Source organism: Microtus oregoni, unplaced genomic scaffold (assembly GCF_018167655.1).
Source record: "Microtus oregoni isolate MIOR12 unplaced genomic scaffold, Mior012 000030F_ref0000283, whole genome shotgun sequence".
Classification (NCBI taxonomy): Eukaryota; Metazoa; Chordata; class Mammalia; order Rodentia; family Cricetidae; genus Microtus; species Microtus oregoni.
This window is the reverse complement of record NW_024543089.1, coordinates 12570521-12594424: the sequence shown is the minus strand read 5'-3', so window position 1 is coordinate 12594424 and position 23904 is coordinate 12570521. Positions and strand designations below refer to the sequence as shown.

The 23904-nt window shown below is 37.3% G+C and overlaps 1 protein-coding gene across 2 annotated transcripts in view; it reads left to right on the top strand.

The window, feature by feature from the left end:
• Usp25 (ubiquitin specific peptidase 25) overlaps positions 1-23904 on the top strand; it is a 112793-nt gene that overhangs the window by 63862 nt on the left and 25027 nt on the right. For both annotated transcript variants that reach the window (XM_041678555.1, XM_041678554.1), the window contains exons 9-17: positions 5932-6005; positions 8784-8932; positions 10091-10218; positions 10543-10638; positions 11878-12039; positions 12577-12803; positions 15871-15941; positions 16807-17035; positions 18466-18666. In XM_041678555.1, coding sequence (XP_041534489.1) covers positions 5932-6005; positions 8784-8932; positions 10091-10218; positions 10543-10638; positions 11878-12039; positions 12577-12803; positions 15871-15941; positions 16807-17035; positions 18466-18666 — 1337 coding nt within the window. The remainder of the gene's footprint in view (positions 1-5931; positions 6006-8783; positions 8933-10090; positions 10219-10542; positions 10639-11877; positions 12040-12576; positions 12804-15870; positions 15942-16806; positions 17036-18465; positions 18667-23904) is intronic.

Genomic DNA, 23904 nt, shown 5'->3' with positions numbered 1-23904 from the left:
ATTAATTAAAAAAATATGTCCCAGCTTTTTAGTTTTTGTGGGCTCCATAGTAATCTGTACCTGTAAAGAGCTTGCTGGGGTCCTCATCTTTGGGCTGTGTTCTTTCACTTAATTCTCTCAGCACCTCAGATATTGAGCTGAGCATGCCTGGATTTTAGATTTCAGAGGAATATTAAGACACATACACCATACACGCACACACACACACACACACACACACACACACACACCCACATCCACAGAGCTAGCACCAGCATGTTACCTTGTCATTTTTATCCTGCAGTATTAATCTCTTAATTTTGTGCGATTCTGACTTGTGTTGTTGGCAGAATAATGGCAGAAATTTAGGATAAAGCTTAAGCTGAGAAAGCCCTATTGACTTTAGTTCTGCAGAATGACTAGTGAGTTGCTTGTAGACCACTGTCTGTGAACGTAAACCAAGCTGAGAGAATCTTACTAAGGCCTTACTTTAGAGTACAGTGCCAAAGTTTAATGAGAGAAGTGTCCTTTGGCCATAAGTTGTGATTAGCTGAGTAGTGCACTAAGAAATAGAGAAATTGGAGTGCGGAACACTAAATGGGACAGCTATACTGCCTCCTTCAAGGTTCAGGGGGCATCATGAAAGAAGGAGGAAACCAAATGGGAATTCCAGAGATAGGGAGCTCTCCAGTAAAAAGACATTTTTTTTTTTTTTTTAACCTGGCTGTGCCTTTGCTCTTAGTAGCTCAGTGTTCTGGTTGTCTGCGCACAAGTGGACTCAGCCACACTGCATTGTGGATCTGGTGTGGAAATTGACTCCCCACCCCATACTGAGGAATGTTTACCTCCTAATACTTGTTACAAAGAGGGCAAGTCGCTCATTCTCTAATAAACAACTCTTATTCTCTTACAAGGCACCGTAATTATCCCCAGTGGGTCACACACAAAACGATGCCATGAAAGTAGGGTGGGGCTTACTAGGAAGAAGCACTTCAGTGGGAGAGGAAAAGAAATGAGAGGAATGAGAAGGAAATGCAACATTCATTACATAAACATTAAATTGCCAAAAATTGATAAAAGAATATTCAATATTATTATGTATAATAATAATAAAACATGCAACTGATTAAAGCAAAAAAAAAAACCCAAAATAAAAATAAAATGAATTTAGCACCAATTGTGTACTATTTGAGGGAACAAATTATCTCCATCATAGAAAGGCATTTGATAGCTGATTTCTTTTTGGCTTGTTGTAAGTTTATGCCATTGGCTACCAGTTAAATCAGAGGGTGCATTTTCCTTTTGAGATCATTTATTGCCCATCAGCCCTCCTTTTTGATGGAGAATGTTCTAGCAATTGTAGTAATAAGAGTGGCGGGGCTGCGTCCCCAGCACCCCAGCCGCCTGGCTAGCTTATGCCCCGAAATAATTACATGGAAACTGTATTCTTTTAAACACTGCTTGGCCCATTTCTATCTAGCCTCTTCTAGGCTAATTCTTACATATTAATTTAGCCCATTTCTAATCATCTATGTAGCACCGCTAGGTGTGCTTACCAGGAAGATTCTAGCCTATGTCCATCCTGGGTCAGAGCTTCATCGCGTGTGTCTCAGAGAGCAGAGCTATCGCATCTCTGCCTGGGAGAGAGGAGCATGGTGTCTCTGCTCCAGAGAGCAGAGCTGTCGAGACTGAGCTCACTTCCTCTTCATCCCAGCATTCTGTTCTGTTTACTCCTCTCACCTATGTTTTACCTATGAGGCCAAGCAGTTTCTTTATTACTTAACCAATGACCTTCCTCCATCAAGCAATGTGTTTTCCGCTATAGTAGCTGCAAAGGCCTCTAACCAAACCCTGTCCTCCAAGGCTGCTCTCTGTCTTCATCTTAGCTTCATTTAGTTAGTTGCCCACAACTTCCTATTCAAACTTCAGCACTGAATCTGCTCTTGATGCTTTTGAGACCCAAAGCCTGCATCCAGTGAAGATACCTTTGCAGTACTATTATTCTGAGATTACTTTTGGTGTGTGTCCCCAGTCCTGAATATATTTCTTAATGCTATATCCTTTTTCTAAATGACTTATTTATGTGGATGAATGTTTTGGCTGAATGGATATGTACCATGTATTCACCTAGTGCCTGTGGATGCCAAAAGATATTGTTGAAACTCTGAGACTGGAACTACAGATCATTGTTAGCTGCCATAGAGATGCTGAGAAACAAACCTGGGTCTTGTGCAGGAGAAAAAAGCCATCCTAACCACTGAGTCATCTCTGCAGCCTCTTCATGCTATGTCTTTTGGAGTGTCATATATCTTTGAGTTCAGTTACATGCATGCCTACATTGTATGTGTGTGTTTGTGTCTGTCACATCCCTTCTTTTAGAAAGTGATGATGGTTAGTTTTAAATGTCTACCAGAAAGAACTTAGACTTAGTTCTAAGACTTAGTTCTTAGAGCACTTCAAATGAGGAGTTTTCTAAATCACATTGGTCTCTGAGCCTATCTGTGGGCAGTCGTCCTGTTAACTGAGATATGAAGACCTACCCTGAATGTGGGCAGCACCATACCATGGATTGAGCCCTAAATTGTGTAGCAGTGATGAAAGCTAGCTGACGTGAGCAGGCAGCATGAGTGCGTTAGTTTTCCTCTGGTCCTGACTGTGGTTGTAGTGTGACCAGCACTCTCAAGCTCCTGCCTTGGTGAATGTTCTCAGATGACGGGATGTTACTTGGAATTATAAGCCAAAGCTTCTTTTTGGCTGGGGTGTTTTATAGCAGCAGCAGAAATAAAATCAACAGAAGGCTTGAGTTAGATTGTAGCATTTTGCTATCATCTGCTTTATACAGAGCCAGGACTGCTTGAAGGACCAAGTGCATGTTTCCTGGTCAGTTACTCTGTGCCCTTACACTTGCTGTTGTTCTAATTCCTCCAGTGACATCTTGATTGTTTCCTCACAATGAAGATTAGTGATACCTGAGTTAGGATATCCGAATTGTCCATCCCCTCTACTTTCTTTCCACTCACTGGGTTTAACAGGTGTGCTTCGCCTACACTCTGGTCCAGAAAGACCCACCTGTGGGTGCCTCTGTGGCTCTGTTCCCTGAGAGTTTGTTTCTTTTTGAGAAAAGTTCATGTTTCTTGCCCTTTCTTTGTTAGCCTTCTAATGCCCAGAGGCAGCTGAACATAAAGTCATCAGAATTAAGCAGTCTTTTTACCTCCCTGCATTAACCATTGTTCTAGAAGGTTCTCTCAGTGCTTTGAAGTGTTACTCTTGAATTCCTACTTTCTCCTCTCAGGTAAACATAAAAGATATCCTACACTACACTGCTCAATCGCCTTTTATCCATAATCTTCCACCTTCCACTCTCCATTTATAACTGTTTGTTTTTTTTTCTAAAATTTTTAGAAGAAAGTCCTTTTTATTCCTTTTTTATCTAAATCTTAAATTTTCCTGGAACTATCCTCATTTGCTTCTCAGTAATTCTTAGTTCTCTCTGGTTGTGAGTTCAGCTGATTTGAGTCACTTTGCTGTGCCCATTTTGAGGCAAAACTTCTGCTGTGCCTTCAAAGGTGGAGTAGACGTATATAGAGGAAGGTTATTCTTGATGTTTTCTGCAGGGAAGTTTCTTTTGTCTTTGACATTGGTAATAGACTCAGCTTCTTTTATTTGCATGCAGGAGAGAGTTGTGTCTCTTATAATAGGACTTTTCATTGCTTCTTAACTTTTTTTCAGTTCTGCTTTCCCCTGTTTCTATTGATGTAACCACAGCACATTTCTAGGGTTCATGTTCTGTGATTCAGAGTGAAGGGTGTCTGGGAAGATGCAAAGAAGACCAGAGTAGACAGTTCTGAAATGTCCATGCCTGATGCCTTCAGGAAAGATGTGGTATCCTTCAGTGCAGAGTGTGCCAGAATTCTCACAGGTGCTTTGAAAATAAGTAATTAGAGTTCAGAATTAGCAGAGCCAGTTGCAACTAGTTGCTTCTGCAAAGTTATTAAATCAAAAGGCATCAGATAGGTCAATATTCTTCCCAAGGGTTAATTTGTGTGATCGGGAAGGATCAAGGCCTAGATAACATAGGTTTCCTTTATGGAAATGCTGATTCCTATTAGTAATTACACCCAAAGAATCACAATTGTCACTTTTTGGATGTTTTCCCCATATCAAGTGAGTCTCTAGAACCTTTTGTTGTCACAGTTTAGAAAATTCTTTATTAGGAATATTCCCAAAGATTAAGTTTTTGTATTGTATAGACACCTCAATTTTTATAGTCAGATATAATTTAACTGCTGGGGCTATATAATTGTATTGATGACAGCAACCCTCAAACTAGTGACTTACACTATATCCTCACATGTCCCCAGTGTGTATAAGTAAGGGACCCTGTTCTCTGCTTACCCAGGGCTGCAGGTGAGCAGGAAATTCCCTTAGGTATAAACTTGCAATAACCACACGTGATAGCAAGTTCTATAACTTGCCTTATTGTAGAGTGAGTGGGAACACTTCACAGCCCTAGGTGGCTACTGTCAAACCAGGTAATGTGAAATCAGGACCTCTGTGCAGTGCTGATATATGAAATATATGAAATAGTATATCAGCCACACAGCATAGTTTGGTTGTTCTTCAAAAGATTAAAAATGCATCTTGATTTGTATGCATGTGTTTCAATGCTTTAAAAACAGTCTGAAGCAGTATTAGTATACCCTGTTCATAAAAAACTGTATACCCAGTGGCAAAATGTCCATTGATAATGAATGAATGAAACAATAGCATATTATTCAGCTTCTAATAAATGGGAGCTCTGATACTTCATAAAACATGGATGAAACATGAAGACACATTAATTGAAATTAAATTAATCATGGAAAAGTCATAGGTCATTTATGTATGAGACATCAAGTTGTCAAATGCAAAGAAACTGAAGGACATGCAAGATGGGATTACTGTAAGGCCTGGTGAGCTTTACATGCTCTAAGGATCTGTGATGACCTGTGTAAAACTGAGCAAGAGAGTGATGTTTGTCTACCACTTTAAAAATCAATCTGAATAAGTCAGATTTATAAATTTAAACACAAAAATAAAAAAAAAATCCTTTATACAGTTGTGAGCACAGCAAAGTTTCATACAGACCAGGTTAAATAGTGTCTTTTGGAGGTGTATAATATAAGTTCTAAAGAAGACAAAGTATGGGCTGGAGAGATGGCTCAGCGATTAAGAGCACTAATGCTCTTCCAGAGGATCAGGGTTCGATTCCCAGCTTCCACATGGCAGCTATCAACTGTCTGTGACTCTAGTTCCACGGGATCCAATACCCTCACAGAGACATATATGAAGACAAAATCACCAATGCGTATAAAATAAATAAATTTTTTAAAAAGTAAAACCTGCCGATTTTCCTTGCTTCCTTCAAACAAAAAGGCAAAATCTCGTAGGCTCTACTTCAGAACCAGGGTCTTTGATCTCCTCACTGGTGGCACTTGCAGGTGTCTTTCCTATGTACTTCAGTGGGTGAATGTGGGAAATGAGTTGATTTTTTTTTTTTCAGAAATCTTTTTAGGATGAAGCATTCCCTTCTCTTCCCAATGAGGCCAGTATTACACAGGCTTAAAAGTATGAGATGGCATGTAGAGTGGTCCTAGGAAGAGCAAGCACCTCCTGAGCGTAGCTGACTTCTCTGCTGAGCTGGTCCCAAGCATAACTCATTCAGCCCTCATAGCCATCCTGCCAGCTAAATTACTGTAATTATCCTTAGCTGACAGGTAAAGAAATTGAAGAATAAATTTAAGTACTTTGCCCAAGGTGACACAATAAATAACAGAGCTGTGTGCGTGATAACCATGTGAATATTACCATCTCGTCATATATTGTTCTTTTTAATGGTCCTTTTTATGTTTTCTCAATTATTTATAGATCTGAAAGTTATAAGCATATTTCTATCTTTTAAACATGCTTTAGGGATGAAGAGAAGCCAAAGAACCCTATGGTAGAGTTGTTCTACGGAAGATTCCTAGCCGTGGGAGTGCTTGAAGGTATGGTTGCTTGTTTACTTTTATTACCTCAAGATGCTGCTGTCCCTTGGCTCTTTTGAGTGTGTTTGTTGGTACTCTTTATTTGTAACTGGATCTACTCTTCTGCCCCCTTCCTACTAATCTTTTGCACTGACCTAACTACAGTGTATGTTCACACTGCACTTCGTTTATCATAATACTTCTTTCAATGAAAGGCCTTTGAGATGCTGAGAACTTCCGAATATGAATTAGAGAGAACTGAGATGATCCTAAAAGCCTATGGCTTTTTACCAGGTGTCTTTCTGGATTTGACGATAAGAGATGCTCAAGCCAGGATAGGGAATAACTCAGCACAAGAGTGCAAGTGTACAGGCTTCCGTCCTGAGCTCCTTGAGGAAAAGAGAGGGAGATGGCAGAGGGGCAGGAACTGAACCAGGTGTCCGCAGACATTCCATAATTAGAAGAGCTCCCAAATCTGAAAATGCTTACGGCCTCAGGCAGTTCAGGTGTGGAACTTGCAATCTGTGTTTGGAGTTGAATGACCACCTTGGTTTGATGGTCACTTGGTGAAGTTTGAATTTAGCAAGTCAGAGTGATTGTAACATCCTTACTCATGTTCAAGAAATGAAAGTATTTTGCTTTTGAATATTGGCTAAGAGTAATTCTACTCATCGTAGGCTGCATATTTTTTAAAACTTAGGCCTCTTAAATTTCTGTTTGATTTTAAAAAAAGGAAAGATATCAGGCTCACTAAATATATGTTTTTTCAAATATTTGATTCAGATCAAATCAAACTATAAAAATACACTAAACAAACAGAAAAGAGATGTCAAATATTTGATTCTCAAGCTATAAACTTCTGAGAAAAATTCCAAAATGTCAGGGGATTTTTCACATTGTTCAAAGCGTTGTCTTTCTGTAATGGCCTGAATAAGGCAGACACAAACTGCATATTAGGCATTTAAAGGTTACAGAGAGGTAACTGCATTTTTCTTCAAATGCTAAATAATTATTTAGCACACAAAATCAGGTTGTTTAATTTGCCCTTCTGATTTATCTGAAGTAGTAGCACTGTGTAAATCAGGAAGTAGGTCTAAGCATGCTGGGATTGGGTACTGCAGTACCCTTCAGAGCATATCCATCTGGTACACTCCTTCATCATGAAATGTTAATTCATTTTGACACTTAGTATTAGGAAGTTGTTTCCTAGATATTGTGCTAATTGATGTGGCTTAAATACATTTCTATCTGAACTGTGTGTGTTACAATGAACATCATTCAAGTCACTGTCCTACCATGTTTCATTTGTCATCCTCACCCTGTTTCATACCTGTGGTTCCTTGCAGGCAATTTTCTGTTACTTTATTAATGTATTTTTCCTGCAAAGCATCCTCAGCATTTGGAGAACTTCTATTCCAATGGCCTGCCTTTGCTCCTGTCAGGTCTTTTGTCTTCACACTCCCCTTTCCTCCTAGTGTTCGAGATCACTCTATCTCCCATTCCATCTGACTCCAACTCCCGGACTCTCCATGGATTGGGTGGAGAGTCTCCATGACTCTTACTCTTCACCTTGCTCTCCATGGACTGCGCACCTGGGTGCTGCTGAGTAAGACGTTCACAGCAGGAGTTGAGATATGTCCTGAATTTTCAGTGATGCACAGAAACCTAGATGCTGGCATAATGGGAGGACTTGAGAAGTGAGCTTCATGTCCCTGCCTTGGTAACCTCACCTGGACAATGACACTGGCCTCCCTCCATTTTCCTTAAGGGCTATTTTCATTTCCCTACTCATTTCAAGCCTAAAATTTTATTTATTTACTTATTTGTCTCTTCATTATCTAAGAAACATCTTTCAAGTTTTCATGGAATTATTTTGAAGCCATAAAATCTACCAAAATTCTGAATTTAATTTAATTCCAACATCTTAATTTTTTTTTTAGAATGGCATATTTCCCTCTGTGTAGGAGCTTCAGACTTCATTGGCTCTATCCATTTATACCCTTCCCTATTCTTTTCATCATAAAATATGGAAGGGTGGTGTAAGCGGAGGCTGCTTGTTTGTTTCCTGGCTGCCCAGACCTGAATAATTACACAGAAACGTATACTAATTACAAACAGTGTTTGGCCTTTTAGCTCAGGCTTCTTATTAACCAATTCTTATATCTTAAATTAATCTATTTCTATTAATCTATGTATCACCACAAGGTGGTGGCCTACCAGAAAGGTTCCAACATCCTCCTTCAGTAGCCATATGGCATCTCCTTGACTCTGCCTACTCTCTTTCTCTATATCTCTGTTTGGAGTTCCCACCTGGTTTTATTCTGTCCTGCCATAGGCTGAAGCTGCTTCTTTATTAACCAATGGTAATAAAGCATATTTACAGCATACCGAGGAGAATCTCATATCAGAAGGGCTATACACACATACATACACATGTGTATATACACACACATCCAGTGTTAGCACAGTGTCTTAAGAGCTTATATACATGTGAGTTAAAATTACTATCTGTGACTAAGTGTGAATGAATACACTCGTGTATATGTATTAGCCAATGGGAAATATTTACTAACCAATTGTCACATGTATGCATACATATACACATATACATATATATTATATATAAAATATATATGGGTTCCTGTGTGTGTGGAGGAAAGCTCTACTCATCCATTATTCTCTGGAGCACAGTGATTGATGCTCTTGTAGATTCAGGAAAGGACCCATATATACAGTTACCTTTAGTAGCTGATAATCCAAATTGAGGAACATTAATTAACTTCTCCAACCATCCTATAGGAAAAAAATTTGAAAACACTGAAATGTTTGGTCAGTATCCACTTCAGGTCAACGGGTTCAAAGACCTGCATGAGTGCCTAGAAGCTGCGATGATTGAAGGAGAGATTGAATCCTTACATTCAGATAATTCAGGAAAATCAGGTCAAGAGGTGAGTTCAGCATTTTCATTGTCCTCTTACCTCCCATTTTCTTTTAAATGGCCCAGTGCATATTTAAGGTTCTAATTACATAGCTGCTAATGATGGAGAAAATATTCAAAAATGTTTGCATTTAATTACAATAATTAGATGTAAATTGTGAAAGCTGTACAGATATAATCTATGTTATATTACATTCTACACAATTATATTGTACAGAATATAATCTATGATAGATTATATTTAGATCATATTCCTGTTAAGGTTCAGATTTAAGATCATGCACACTTACTGAGGTGTGTGTGGTGCCATTTTTGTGACTCTGGAATTCCCTTTAACAGCACCTTATTACAGGGCTTATAAAAATAAACAGCTTAAATCTTTGGTCCATTATTTTACATTTCTGTATCGGTTTGCTTGAATGTAAACATTCACCAATGAAACAAATAATAGGCTTTTGTAAATCTTGAGGTTTACATGAAAACAACTTTTTTGAATGTTTGTTGAATCTCACATGTGTATGTGTAAGTGAGTGGGGACACTGGCTCAGAGCAGCAAGAAATTTAACACATTAAACATAGTTTGTGTTTAAATTTTATAAATAGAGTTTTACAAACATAAACTTTATCTGCTAATGGCAAATCTTTTTCATAAATTAGTATAATGTATAGTTGCAAGGCTCAAGATAAAAACGGGAAGAAAAAAGAGAAAAATCTAAACAAAATAGGAAGATGATGTTTTCCCAATTTCAGGGTGAGAACAGTGAGCATTAGTGCCAGACAAGTAATTTTCCCTCTGAGTCAAGTCATGGGATATGACAAGCGGGTCGATTTTAGGAAGTGTCACTCAGCAGAAGACTGAAGGAGGCAGAGCTCTTGAGTCTTAATGAAAACTGTCCTTCTCTTCTGGCTGGGATTTCTAATGTAAACAATTGTGGAAGAAGAGCAGTATGGAGATAAGGTTTCCCTCTGTCCTCTTACACATCAGACCCACCATTGGGTTTCCCAAGGCTATGAAAACCTTTTAAAAAGACGTTAGCTGTAAGGAAGCCACTGTACTCCTTTCTCCATGGTGTCAGGCAGTGATGTCAGCAGCAGTGGTGTATCCTCATCTGAAAAAGCGCAATGGGGAAAACAGGGTGATCTCAGTATGTGTTGTGTTTCCTTTCAGCATTGGTTTACTGAGCTGCCTCCTGTGTTAACATTTGAACTGTCAAGATTTGAATTTAATCAAGCATTGGGAAGACCAGAAAAAATTCACAATAAGTTAGAATTTCCCCAAGTTTTATATCTGGACAGGTATGGTTTAAAGAGACTGTTACAGGTTTGCAACCTCTCAGTGAGTAAGGGAAGGGTAACTGTGTGGTAACTATGTGATGTTATTTCCTTCAGTCGAAGCCTCATTGATACATGATAGCTTGCAATTTTTCATGGGAATATGTTCATTTCTTTTATAAATATGTAGTTATAAATGCATATTGGAATGTTAAAATATTTTTGTGTTTTACATATGATATCTTATAAAATTTCAATTGACCCTTTATAGTAATAATTAGACTTAACATCATACCTGCTTCCAAGTTATTTGGAAATACTAATGAATGCTAATTTTTTCCTTGATAGGTATATGCACAGAAACAGAGAAATAACAAGAATTAAACGTGAAGAGATCAAAAGACTTAAAGATTACCTCACAGTATTACAACAAAGATTAGAGAGGTATTTAACTTTTATGTAGTTATGATAGGAAAGTATGTGTCTGGTGATTATCAAAATTTTTAATTTTTAGTATGCTCTGGGTAACTTAAACTTATATGATTTGAAGTTTGATTAATTATTTTAGAAACTAGCTTGCATCTTTAATAGGCTTTAAAGGCTTATTTTAGAAATTGAAATTAAAATATGTGATTATCATCAGCTTGTTTCCCTGATGCTATAAATGGACCTAAAGGACTCTAGCACAGAGCATGAGATTTACTTTGTGTTGAAAAGAATGGCAGGTAAAAGAGAAGATTCAAACTCTAGCCTCTTTGGTCTCCCAAACGTCATACAGCAGCGTCACTCAGGAATAAGTTAGGCAGTGAGGGGAGGTTAGGCAGCTCAAAGGCGCGTGGCTAGAGCCAGTGCTCTTGAGTACTCCAAGTGAGTGGCTGTGTGTGCAGATGTTGCTACATCCACAGTACTGCATTATTTATTAGGAAACCTTATGAAATGTAGAATGTGGGTGTCATGCAGCCTGATAAGTCCACAGGCTGAAATGCGGTGTATAAATAGTTGGTTAGCTACAACTATTTGAGTTCCTCCCATTTGCTTTTAATCTTCACACTAATAACAAATTGTTGAGTGAATATGTATATTTCCAGTAGGTTTTATTCTCATAAGGTTCATATGTATGAAAAGTGCTCACAAAGTAAATAATGGTAAAAGCCACTACTTTGAAGCTGAGATCAGTGTAGAATTCAAAGAGAACATTTGCAGATGGTCCAACAGGTTGTCTTCCCACTGATCCATAGTTTAGAACGGCATCTTCTCACTGATCTATAGTTCAGAACGGCATCTTCTCACTGATCCACAGTTTAGAACGCCATCTTCCCCTGATCCACAGTTCAGAACGGCATCTTCCCCTGATCCACAGTTTAGAACGCCATCTTCCCCTGATCCACAGTTTAGAACGGCATCTTCCCCTGATCCACAGTTTAGAACGGAATCTTCCCCTGACCCACAGTTCAGAACAGTGTCTTAGGTACAGCTGTACCCACAGCTCTCCATTTTGATCAGTTCTGCTGTCCTTTCTTTCGAGAACATTTAGTGCATTTCTTTAATGTATATTCAGTTTCATCTTCTTCCTTAGAAAGCAAGTTTAATTTCTGACTTATTTGTGTTGTTTCATTTTATAAGACTTGTTTAAAAACATATTGCTGATGATATAGATAAAACATTGGTATATTTTATTAACAGATATTTAAGCTATGGTTCCGGTCCCAAAAGATTCCCCTTGGTAGATGTTCTACAGTATGCATTGGAATTTGCCTCAAGTAAACCTGTTTGCACCTCTCCGGTTGATGATATTGATGCTAGTTCTTCAACTAGTGGCTCCATACCATCCCAGTCTTCACCAAGGTAACGTTTCCACACACAGCGTGCTGCTGGGCTGACTGTGTCCTGGAACACATCCGGGCAGGGTTTGATCAAGTGTGCGTGCTGTGACTTCAACAATCCTTCTAAAAATAAACTCACTTAGAAGATTATTCTTTTATTATTTCAGTAGATCTATAGTTATCAATTGGAATTCTCATAAACTTTTTTCCATTCAGATTTATTCTTTGCAATGTTGTGGTCTGTAGATTTTAAACATTTTATCATATGTAAAGCAATTCAGAGTAGAATTTGTTTCTGTGACTCTAGCTCGGTATTAGCAAGAGATCTTTAACTAGAGCATGCATTAGTTTTCTCATTTAAAAACAGAAAGACAATCTTACTTTAGACTCACAATTTCATCCTTGTGAGACTTAAGTCTTCAAGCACTAAGGATATTAGATCTGTTCTTAAAACCACTTCCTCTTGAAATTACTAGAGACTCTGATGCTATCTTCTGTGTCTGGCCTAGTCTTTCCTAGTGCTGGAAGTTTAATCAGTAATGCCTTCTTTAATACACAGCCCACCAGAACAGCAGGGAACCCCTGCTTCAGAACCTCCCAGCTCAGCACCTGCAGCAGGTGCTGCCCTGTCACTGAGGACAGTGATACACAAACCATTCACTCAGTCTCGGATACCTCCAGATTTACCCATGCATCCGGCACCAAGGCACATAACAGAAGAGGAACTGTCTGTGCTAGAGAGCTGTTTACATCGCTGGAGGACAGAAATAGAAAATGACACACGAGGTAAGAAGCTTCTTCTAGTGTGTTACTGTCACTTCAGATGACGTCAGATACCTCTGGGTTTCATATTTAAACACTAGTATTTTTTTCAATCTTTTATGAAAAGATTTTCTGTGTGAGAAACTGATGTGACTCTCCAGTTTTATGCAGTGAGTGTCGGATTCACAGGGACTGAAAGGGCTTCCCCAGATTCCTTAGCTGATTAATGATATAACAGATGGTCTGATTTGCAGTGGAGTATCTAAATTTGTATCAAACTGGCTTTGCCTTTGCAGCTACTCCACTGGTGAAATGGCACAGAGCCTCAAAATTTGTACTTAGTGATGTCCGCATAGTGAAAAGGGGATGACTGTTAATGTTTAGGTGTAAAAATTTAAGATGCTAGTTTTCATTTTTGTTTGCTTTTTCCTAAATTGTACTTAAGATTGAGCCTGGAGGCATCTTTGTGCTAGAGATGCTGAGTCCCATCTCCAACCTTAGACTTTTAATTTTTAAATCTGGCCTAACAGATTTGCAGAAATGATCCGTGAACCCAATGCCAGTATGTACAATTTTCAGGGACTATGCAGGAAAATAAGAAAAATAAGGATTTTCTGTGCAGGAGCCATTGTACATGAATGCATCCATACTGTAGTGCTGAGTTGTCTTTCTTGAAAGAAATTTTATTTTGAACTCATATCTTTTTCTGTTAAAATATGCTTTTTAACTTTAATATTTCATAAGTTATAGTTTTTTACTTGTCAAAATATACCCTACTAACTCTAAACTATTATTTATAGTAAAAGGATGAAATCACATTAAACAGCCTTCATTGCCCTAGGTGTCTTACTGTATATGTCAAATCGACTCCTATGGTAAGTGTGACTAAAGAACAGTCACAGCTTAATAGAGGTCAATAGTTCTACTGTTAGCCTCAGTAACTGAGAGCTTATCTTAATGTTGTACATATACATAGAAAATAATGTTAATATTAGAATTTGCTAACATTAATTAAGCATAGTTTTTATTGAATGCTATAATAAGTGTTGGATAATTTTCTTCTGGACTTGGCAGATGGTAGGTGCTAATAAACATTTGACAGTAAGGTACTGAATCAAGGGAAAAAAGAAATGAAAAATTTGAAATATTATTCAGTGACAACAGGCACATGGAGGTTAATGATCACAGACCTGAGAGAGAAATCTCACTGGTCCCTTTAGTTCACAGTAGCATAAATAACTAAGTAAAATAAACTTTTGTAAATACAAATTGGTGGCTCCCTACTTGGAAGAGGAAGAAAAGATGATGAGTTCACTCTCTGTCAATTTAGATAGACGAGCATGAGGAACATTCATGGCATAAGAAGTGTGTATACCATGCTGTGGACAAGGAGAGACTGATTCACTTCATATCCTTGTTTTTGTCTTTAATTCCTACTGATACAGCATACCAGCTTTGGTTTTGAAACTGTTGTGTTATATCCCAATGTACAGGAATAATGTATTTACTATCCATTGTTGGCCTACTACATATATATGCATGTATATAAATATATAATATGAACATAATATTTTTCAATAAATAGAGTATGTTTTTAAGATAGCATTTTTTAGTTAAGGTTTGTATGTTTTAAAATTATGCCTGTTTTAAAATAGTTCTGTGTGAGAGGGTACTCTCACAAAATTCCCAAACCCTGGATTTACTTTTTTTCTGGAGTAGTCTGGTAGGTCATAAATGCCATTTCTGTGTCTTGATTTGCTTTCCCTTAATTATAAGTACATTGAATTTTCATATTTTTAAAAATTTATTATTTATCTCATTATTCTATTTTGTAAACATTTTGGACAGTTTAATATATACCAAAACTGAAATGCTGAAAGTATTATATACATTATTTATTTCCTGTAACAAGTTGTGAAGTAGTTTATTTGCCTATATTTTATATTAAGCATTTTTCTAATTCTTATTTCTGAAAAGGCAGTGTACTCTATTTGAAACATTAATATTTTTGCCCATAGTGCATGCCATAGACTCTATTTTCCCAGTTTGACATTTGACCTTTATGCTGGTTTTTGTTTTGTTTTGTTGGTTATTTTCCTTTAATTTGTGTGTGCGTGTGTATTTTGTTTCCATGTATTTTGGTACATCCCTGTGTACAGTGCCTCTGGAGGCCAGAAGTGGGCTTCAGATGCCCTTAGGATTACAGTTACAGATGGCCGTGAGCTGCCGTGTATGTGGGGCTGGGAATTGTACCCACATGTTCTGAAAGAGCAACCAGTGCTCTTAACCAGTGAGTCATCTCTGTAGCACCCCTCTGTTTTGTTTTGTAGTGTTGATTAAAATTTTAGGTGTTCATAGGGGGTTGATGTTATGTTTTTATGTTTTTTTTTAATTTTCTACCAGGTTAAAGTAATTCTTTCCGGAGTTTGAAGTTATTAATATTTTTTGATATATTTTCTGGCTTCTTCTTGGTTCTCTTCAAACAATTAATAGTATGTTGTGATTATATGGTATTTAAATGTATTGATACAGTCATTTATTAAGATTTTGAAATTCTGAAATAATGTAGGTAGGGACACCCAGTCTTTAGTTTTATAGGATTCTTTTCTAGAGAAGTAGAAATAGAGGTAGAGAAAGTTCTGTAGTTAGAGTCCTTTCCCTGGGTTACTTTAGTGTTTCAGTTATTTATATGTACGCAAGCTCATAGTGGATTTTTTTCTAGAAAAATCTCCAGTACCATGTGTGTATTTGTGGGGTGGTGGGTTAGCATTCCTTGAAAGCTTACTGAATGCTTGAGTGCAGTTTAATTTTCTTGAAACTGCATATTTCCTTGATGAGTCCTATTTTTGGTACTTTTGACTTTATTTCACACGGACTCCAATGATAGTTAATATCTATTTTTGACATTTTTAAATTTATTGAATAATTCTTAGCTGGAAGAGAAACGATAACTAGCATCTTAAAGACTAGCTTAGGAAACTTTTCTTCTTCTCTAGTGTGATTATAAGAGAATCTCGGTCCCCCTGCTATTACTCTCAGTAAAAATTCATGTGACATTTGTCATCCATTAAGTCACATCTTCTATCTGCAGATCTGCAGGAAAGCATATCCAGAATCCACCGAACCATTGAACTTATGTACTCTGACAAATCCATGATCCAAGTAAGTGAACGCTGAGCTGCTATCATTGTCAGAATTGTTGACATACACTCTAATTCATCTTTATATTGATTTTAAGGATATTTTTTAATTATGTGGATGTTTCTGTGTTTATCAGTGCCTCTGGAGGCCAAAGGTGCTGGATAACTTTCGAGCTGGAGTTGCAGGCAGCTATGATTGGCTGTACATGTGTGCGGAGGATAAAACTTAGGTCCTCTGGAAGAGCAATAAGTGCTTTTGACTGTTGAACTACTATCCTTCCATCCTCTCACATTCATCTTATCTATCTTATACTAACTCCCAATACATGGTTTGTCATACAACATATATTTTATTATAATAAGTAATATATTTGGTATTACAGAATAAACTAATGGGTCACGTAGATATAGCACGTGGGTTACAGGCCAAGGAGGGCTACATAGTAAGAAACTGTTTCCAAACAGCAAGAAAAGATAAAATGTTAACTCTGGATATGCAATGATATACAGTTTGTTTTTTGTGAAGACTGAGAGAAACTGTGTGTGTATTAATGTTCACCATGACTCCTTTGTTCAGTAGAAATAAGTGGTAGGCCTCCCACTAACACACACTAGTATATTTTCAATTACTACACATGTTTTGTATATAATTTAGTTTATTTAACTCCTCCAGATTTCCAGCCACCCCCAGATTATTTTGCATGTTATTTTTTTTTTGTTCTGTTGTTTTTCTCTATAAGTTTGATTCCAGCTACTTTACTTCCATTTAAAAAAAATGTGCCCTCCTCCCTGCATCTTTCCTCAAATAGGGAGTTTTCAGATTCAGTTGGAGTGTGGTATAAAGACTGTATACTCAAAGTTCTACTTTGTTTTTCTTTCCATGTTAGGTCCCTTATCGCCTTCATGCTGTTTTAGTTCACGAAGGTCAGGCCAACGCCGGGCACTATTGGGCATATATTTTTGACCATCGTGAAAGCAGATGGATGAAGTACAATGATATTGCTGTGACCAAGTCATCATGGGAAGAGCTAGTAAGGGACTCTTTTGGTGGTTATCGAAATGCCAGTGCTTACTGTTTGATGTACATAAATGACAAGGCACAATTCTTAATACAAGGTAAGATGATGCATCATCACCATTATTATTGTTTAGAGGTTATTTACCTTTTATTTGTATGTATGAGTGTTTTACCTGCATGTATAAGAGTGCACTGTATAAGAAGAGCCTTGTGCCTGTGTGGATCAGAGTGGATCCCTTAGTACTGGAGTTACAGACTGTTATCGAGAGCCACTATATGGATGTTGGGGACTGTATCCATGTTGTCAAGAACAGCAAGTGCTCTTGACTGCTAAGCCAGGTCTGCAGCCCCAGAGTGATGGACTTTTGAATAAGGACTTTTCTGTGTGTATGTGATGAATTCACTCAGGGTGGAGAATGTGATAAGTATTTCTTGGTGACAGGTGTGGGAAGCTAGACTGAGAAAGTGGTATAACCTGAGGTAGACTTTGGCAATGTGACCCATGACGTCACATTGTCCTCACAGCTAAACAGTAAGTGTACAGCTGAATGTTTTCCTCCATGGTGAGCAGTCTTCAGTTACTGCATCGACACATTGATGGACATTTGACACCTCAGGTAACACACAAGGCTTTCCTTCTGGCCTGTGACATTTCCTCCAGTTTCATTTAGCAGTCTAGTACATTTTGAACTTTATATACTTTATTATATTTGAACTTCATGTCTTCTCCTCTTGAAAAGTTTTTTGTAACATTCAAAAACATTTGCGTATGTGTTCTCAAACAGATTTCTTCCATTGGATAGGGTGTTTGGCTAGCCTTGCTCACTGTAATCTTCTTAGCTCAGAGCCAAAGCCAGTATGGGTCTTTTTGTTGTTGTTGTTACTCTACCACAGGCTTTTCATAAAGAAAACACCCAGTAAAGGCTCTGAAGAGATGCAGCCAACTTTTTTTTTGTATCACCTGACAGGCTGTCCATTTCTAACTGAAGAGATGGTTTGCAATTCACGTGACTAGTTAAGTACTGGTTACATACTATTTCAGAACATCTTGCTGCATTGATAAGCTTCTTAAGTTTATGTGTTTTTATGTTATAGTTAACTCCTTAACATGAAAAACAATTTCAGTTCTGCGTAGAGCCTAAAAAGGTCATGATTGCTGCCCACTTCTGTGAAAAGGCCACTTTCTGCATGATCATAGATTGGATGCTGTCTTAGAGTGGCAAAAATGATATTATATCAATGTTAGAGACACAAAACTTTTTAATCCCAGGTTGTGTCTCATCAATACACTTCAGACTCTAGAAACTTCTCAGAATCCCTTAGTTCATTTTCAAATACTCATGCCATTGTTTGTCTGAGCACTTTAAGACTTTTAAAGAAAAGCTAGGTAATATTGTTTGAGATAATAACTATATATAATAATTAATGGTCTAGAGTTTATATTCTATTTGAAATGTATTCTTGTTTGAGCTTTGCATGTTTCCTTTAATTCTTAATTTTATAGTGGTTTTTAAAATTTGATTTGCAGAGGAGTTTAATAAAGAGACTGGGCAGGCCCTTGTTGGACTAGAAACATTGCCACCAGATTTGAGAGATTTTGTTGAGGAAGACAACCAACGATTTGAGAAGGAACTTGAAGAATGGGATACGCAACTTGCACAAAGAGCATTGCAGGAAAAGCTTTTAGCTGCTCAAAAACTAAGGGAGGCGGAGTTTTCGGCAGCTACAGGTTTGTCCATTTTTACTGTTGTATTTTATTATCAAGTAATAGCATCAATTATTATTGTGTTTTAATATATGATATGCTCACTAATGCTCAGGAGTAGGAACATATGCTCAACACCCAATTTTTTTTTAAAAAAAAGATTAATAATGTTAGTCAAAACTAAATATTTAAAATTATCAAGCTAAAATGGTATATAGGTAATTAAACTGGCACATGTGTAAGAAATTAAAGCATGAAGTTTAACTACAGTCAAGCATAAAGAAGCAATAGAAGTTAGTAAGGTCTAGTACCTCCCACACCCAGAGCTCAGAACTTCCTTGTTCCTTGACTGACACCACTGTACATACATTTGCCTTTTCAAGATAATTGCTAAGAATTCCCTGCCTACTTTGAGCCAGGTGCTGTCCTTCTGGCAGGAGGAAGGAAAGGCTGTGATTAGGAAAGAAGTAAATTGACTTGCTGGGTCAATTAAGAAAGAGTTCTCAATAGACAATACTAAAATACTCATGTTTATTATATAATACTGGGATAGAAGCATTGATTCAGTTTCTTTCTTTTTTCTTAAATTGCGATTACAAAACAGGGTTGGGAATATACCTCAGTTGTAGGGCCATGTGATCAATACCCACTTTTACAAAAGATAAAGTAATTTCAGTAAACACTAAATATTTAAAACTGTCTTCCAAGCTAAAAAATTGTATATAGATCAATAAAACAGGCAAATGCATAAAAGCATAAATGTTAAAATATGTAATTCTTAAATATTAACTGAAAAAACATTAAATATTCAAAGTAAATACTAAAATAATTTAATACAAGAGCTTTTAGGACAATTGAAGATAAAATTTCTTTTAATCTTTTTTTAAACAGATTAATTGCAAACACGTTTTAGGACCATGAGTTTCTTGCTACAAATTTCCCATTTCTTTGCACTGGAAAGTGAGAAGATAGGAAGTAAATCTAGAGAATTTCCAAAAATGAGAAAACCCAGAGAGACCCCTGACTTCCCATCTCTGCTTCTCTCCACTCTGAGAGGATCGTTTTACCTCCTCAATTTCCTTGCCGGGATTTCCATCTTCTTTTCTCAATAAAGATTAAGCAAAGGAACCAACTAAAGATCTATATTTACTTAGTGATATTTCAAGAATGAATATTAGTGACTTAGGGTTTCTCTTGCTGTGAAGAGACACCATGACAACAGCAACTTTTATAAAGGATAACATTTAATTGGGTGGCTTGCAGTTCCAGGGGTTTAGTCCATTATCATAATTGGTGCAGCCTGGTGGCATGCAGGCTTACATGGTGCTGGAGAAGGAGCTGAGAGTTAATACACCTGTTGACGTGCAGGCAACAGGAAGTGGTTTGAGACACTGGGTATACTGGCTATGGCTTGATCATATATGAGACCTCAAAACCTACCCCTACTTCCTCCAACAAGGCCATACCTACCTCAACTAAGCCAGACCTCCTAATAGTGCCACCCCCTATAAGCTTATGGGGGCCAACTACATTTAAACTACCACAACTAGGATATACAATACAAATCAAATTGCTATTTGTTGTTTGCTAAACCTAGTAATATTATTTTTATCCAGTACTATTCATTGCCCACAGAAGCTAAATGTATGTAAATCTATCTTATCCAGCCTATCTTCCAACTCTTCCCTCTTCTTTTCTTAATTCATTATGTTCGATTAGTGCTATTCATAGTATGCGGGCATTGAGCTCCATCTACCAGAGAATAGCCAGCTTACCGTGGGCTGCCAGCTCTTAAATATAACAAAGTAATGTCTTTTTTGTTATGAGTTAGCTTGATGTTTAACTCATGTTTTGAAGCCTTTATTATTAACATTACACAGTTGAGTTTAGAGACCCAGAAATGCAGACTCAATAGTTCCACACTTGTTTGCTCACAGTCAGCCCAACATTGCTCTCTCAAGGCTGTGTTTAGGGGATGATTGAATATTCTCTTGGTTGAATGGAGAAGATGCAGTAATCTCTTTATCTCTGTCAGTACGCATGTGGTGAATATGGTTCTCAGAAAGTCAAGATAATAAACACCTTTTTTTTTTTTTCCCTTGAGCATCCAGTGCTTCTCTGATTTATTTTTCTAGGCTGTTAGCTTGTCCCTCCTCTCACCTTAACCTTGTTCCTCATAGCTCTCACATGTAGGGAACTTTTCTACAATGGTGACATTGCTAATAGTGTTCATAACTTGGGCAGTTTTTATCCCTTGACTATCTCAAAATATTTATGAATCTTTTCAAGATCACTGCAATCTATTTTCACTACCAAGTTTTTTATAACACTTCTTAGTTTGTCCTTAATTTTAAATTGCTTATTAATGTGATTTATATCAAGGTCTTTATGAGTCTTTTATTGATCCTTAAAATGTTTTCCAAAATCTCTTTCTTCTGCCTAGACTCTTTTCATTTCCAAAATAATCCTGCCCACAAGTTTCAAGACACAAATCAGCTGGTATATCTTCTAAAATGTTTTTATTAATAGCACTCTCCTAAGTGTGTATATTGGGCCCATAGTTCATTTCTAGAAAGTTATGAATATCATTACATTTAATATATTGTATTATAATAGATTTATCTTGATTTCCTGTGAAATTAAAATAGATGACATATATAAATATTTATGTAATGTCGGTTTTTTAGTCTATCCATAGAAAGTCAGTCTGGGTGACAGTCAAAATCATTTAATATTACCTATAAAGTATTTTGAAATCACATTTCTATATAGAAGAAAACCATGGACCCATGAAATATAATAGATTTGACTGTCCTCATCAAATAAAATTATCCTGACTCTCAGATGCTTGATATTTATAAGCTCTTGGACTGCTAGTTAGACTAGTATTTTAGCAGGTTGTTTTTTTCCCCTTATTGTGCTAAGTTCACTAGCCTATTAGCCATTATTCTTGGTGTATGGTAAAAAGAAACTGGCAAACACAGGGAAACACTTTCTTGGTGAATGTCTGTAAAGTCCTAAGTATAAAGCAAGAAACCATCCAGAAAGAGATGCACTGCCTTATTGGAAGTAGCTTAGTATTATCTCTACCCTCTCCTCAGTAGGGGTATTGAACATATCATTCTCAATCAGGAACTAGTTATACATGTAGGGAATTAATGTCTTTTAGCTTCTCTCCTTCCTTGCTACATATGCTACATATGAGACCAGAAGTCTCACTTCTGGTTTTCCTTATAGTAAAAATCACCTCTATCACCATAGTAACCCATGTCAAAAATTGTGGAATTACCTTTATGTTCAAGTTCTGACTCCTAATATGGCTTTCAAAATACACATTTACATCTCATCACTTTTGTCTGCCCTTATTGCTTTCTGTCATCCAAAGTGTAACCCTATCATTTAAGATTGCTCCAATAGCTTTTAGTATCTTCACTGACCTCAATTCTACTTTCTTCTGTAATCCATTACCTAAAATGTAACTATTATAATTTTTGGTGTGTGCTAGAGATAGAACTGAAAGACTTTTGCATACTAGGCAAGCTTTATATATAGCCCATAATTCTTTTTTTTTACAAAAAAAAAACTTGTGATACTGCTGTTGTATTAAAACTTTTCCCATCTCTTGTTCAGCTCAAAACATTTCTAGGATTCAAGGCTGTTAGCCCTTTGCCAATCAACATCCTACCCTGATCCTTTTTTATGTGCTGTGTAACCTACTGTCATTACTTGGCTGTTTGTGTTTCCTCTGATGGGATAAACTCACTAACCATTGGGTTTTGGAGTTCACCTTATCCTCCATCCCACAAACTAAATTGCTTACAAAACCCTCATTTTATTTCTAGACTTTATTGTCCCGATACGACTATGCTTTACTGCCTTTCCATTGCTGTAACAAAACACCATGGCCAAGGCAACCTCTAAGAGAAAACATTTAATTGGAGCTCGTGGTTGCAGAGCATTTATGTCCATAACTCATGGCAGTGAGCTTGGTGGCAGAAAGGCACGGTGCTGCATCAGTAGCTGATAACTTATATCTGATTCAAAAGCATGAGGCAGAGAGAGATACCCTCTGAGTACTGTCTGCTTTAAAACTTCAAAGGCTGTCTCCAGTGACACATCTCCTCTAAGGGGAACCTGCCTCCAAATGCTTTGGAAGTAGTTCCACCAACTTGGGATCGGGTGTTCAAATACTTGAACCTATGGAACATTCTCATTTAAACCTTTTTACAATTATTATCCTTCCATTTTTAATTAGTGATCTTGTCCATAATTAATTTTAAGAGAAGATGTTACTGTCTCTTTTGTCACTCCTGGAGATCTAGTGCCTAGCTTTGTACCTGGCACACAATTAAGTGTTTAATTAAAATTTGTTGGTGAAATGAATGCCCATACATGTATATTGAAATTGTAGTATATGTATATTGAAATTGTAGTACTATGTTTTGAATGATAAATGCTTGGTATAAAAGTAAAACACTAAATCTGGTTTTCCTGTGGCTCTGCTTTGTCTCGTGGGATGTCTCACTAACTCCAGCAGCAGTGTGGAGGGTTCACCTTGTCATTCTTCATGTTCATTCTTTAGCTTAACAATTTCCATTGTTCTATTAAGTTATGTTCCTATTTTTGCTGGGCCTTAGAGAATTAGCAATGCAAAGGGGAAATGGCAAGCCCGCTCATGAGAGTTTTACAGAGTGGCAGGGGAATATGAGCTTTAAGTCAACTGATAATTAAGCCATAATCGTGACATAACCATAACTTAAATAACAAGTTGTGTGTTACTGTAGAACAAGGGTTCTCATGTGTTAGTGGTTTTCTCTTTGTGAAGGAGCCATTTGCCTTTATGGAGACTCTCCATTGTCACATTTTGCGAGGGCACAGAGGTGTTACATCAGGAGGGATATGCTGGGTTCACAAGTGTCCCTCTAAACCCCAGACATACTCAAACCACTGGTACTTAAATTAAGCAAGTAAGCAAGTTCCCAGAAGGTGGGAGAACACACAGGCGGAGGGAAGAGTATATAGAGCTGATGGGTGGAAGGTGAGCTTCTCTTCTCGTGTCCACGGAAGTGGTAGTGTGTGGCCTCTTTCCAGCAGAGGGTATAAGGAGGCATTGAAAGGAAAGGTCAAAGCCCGATGACAAGCTTTGTAGGTCATGGTATAGTCAGTGGATGGTTGGACCTATGATCTGGAGCTCAAGTTAGCTAGAGCTGGAAGTAACTTCAAATCCTTTTTCTGTATGGTATTTGAAGACACAAACTCATG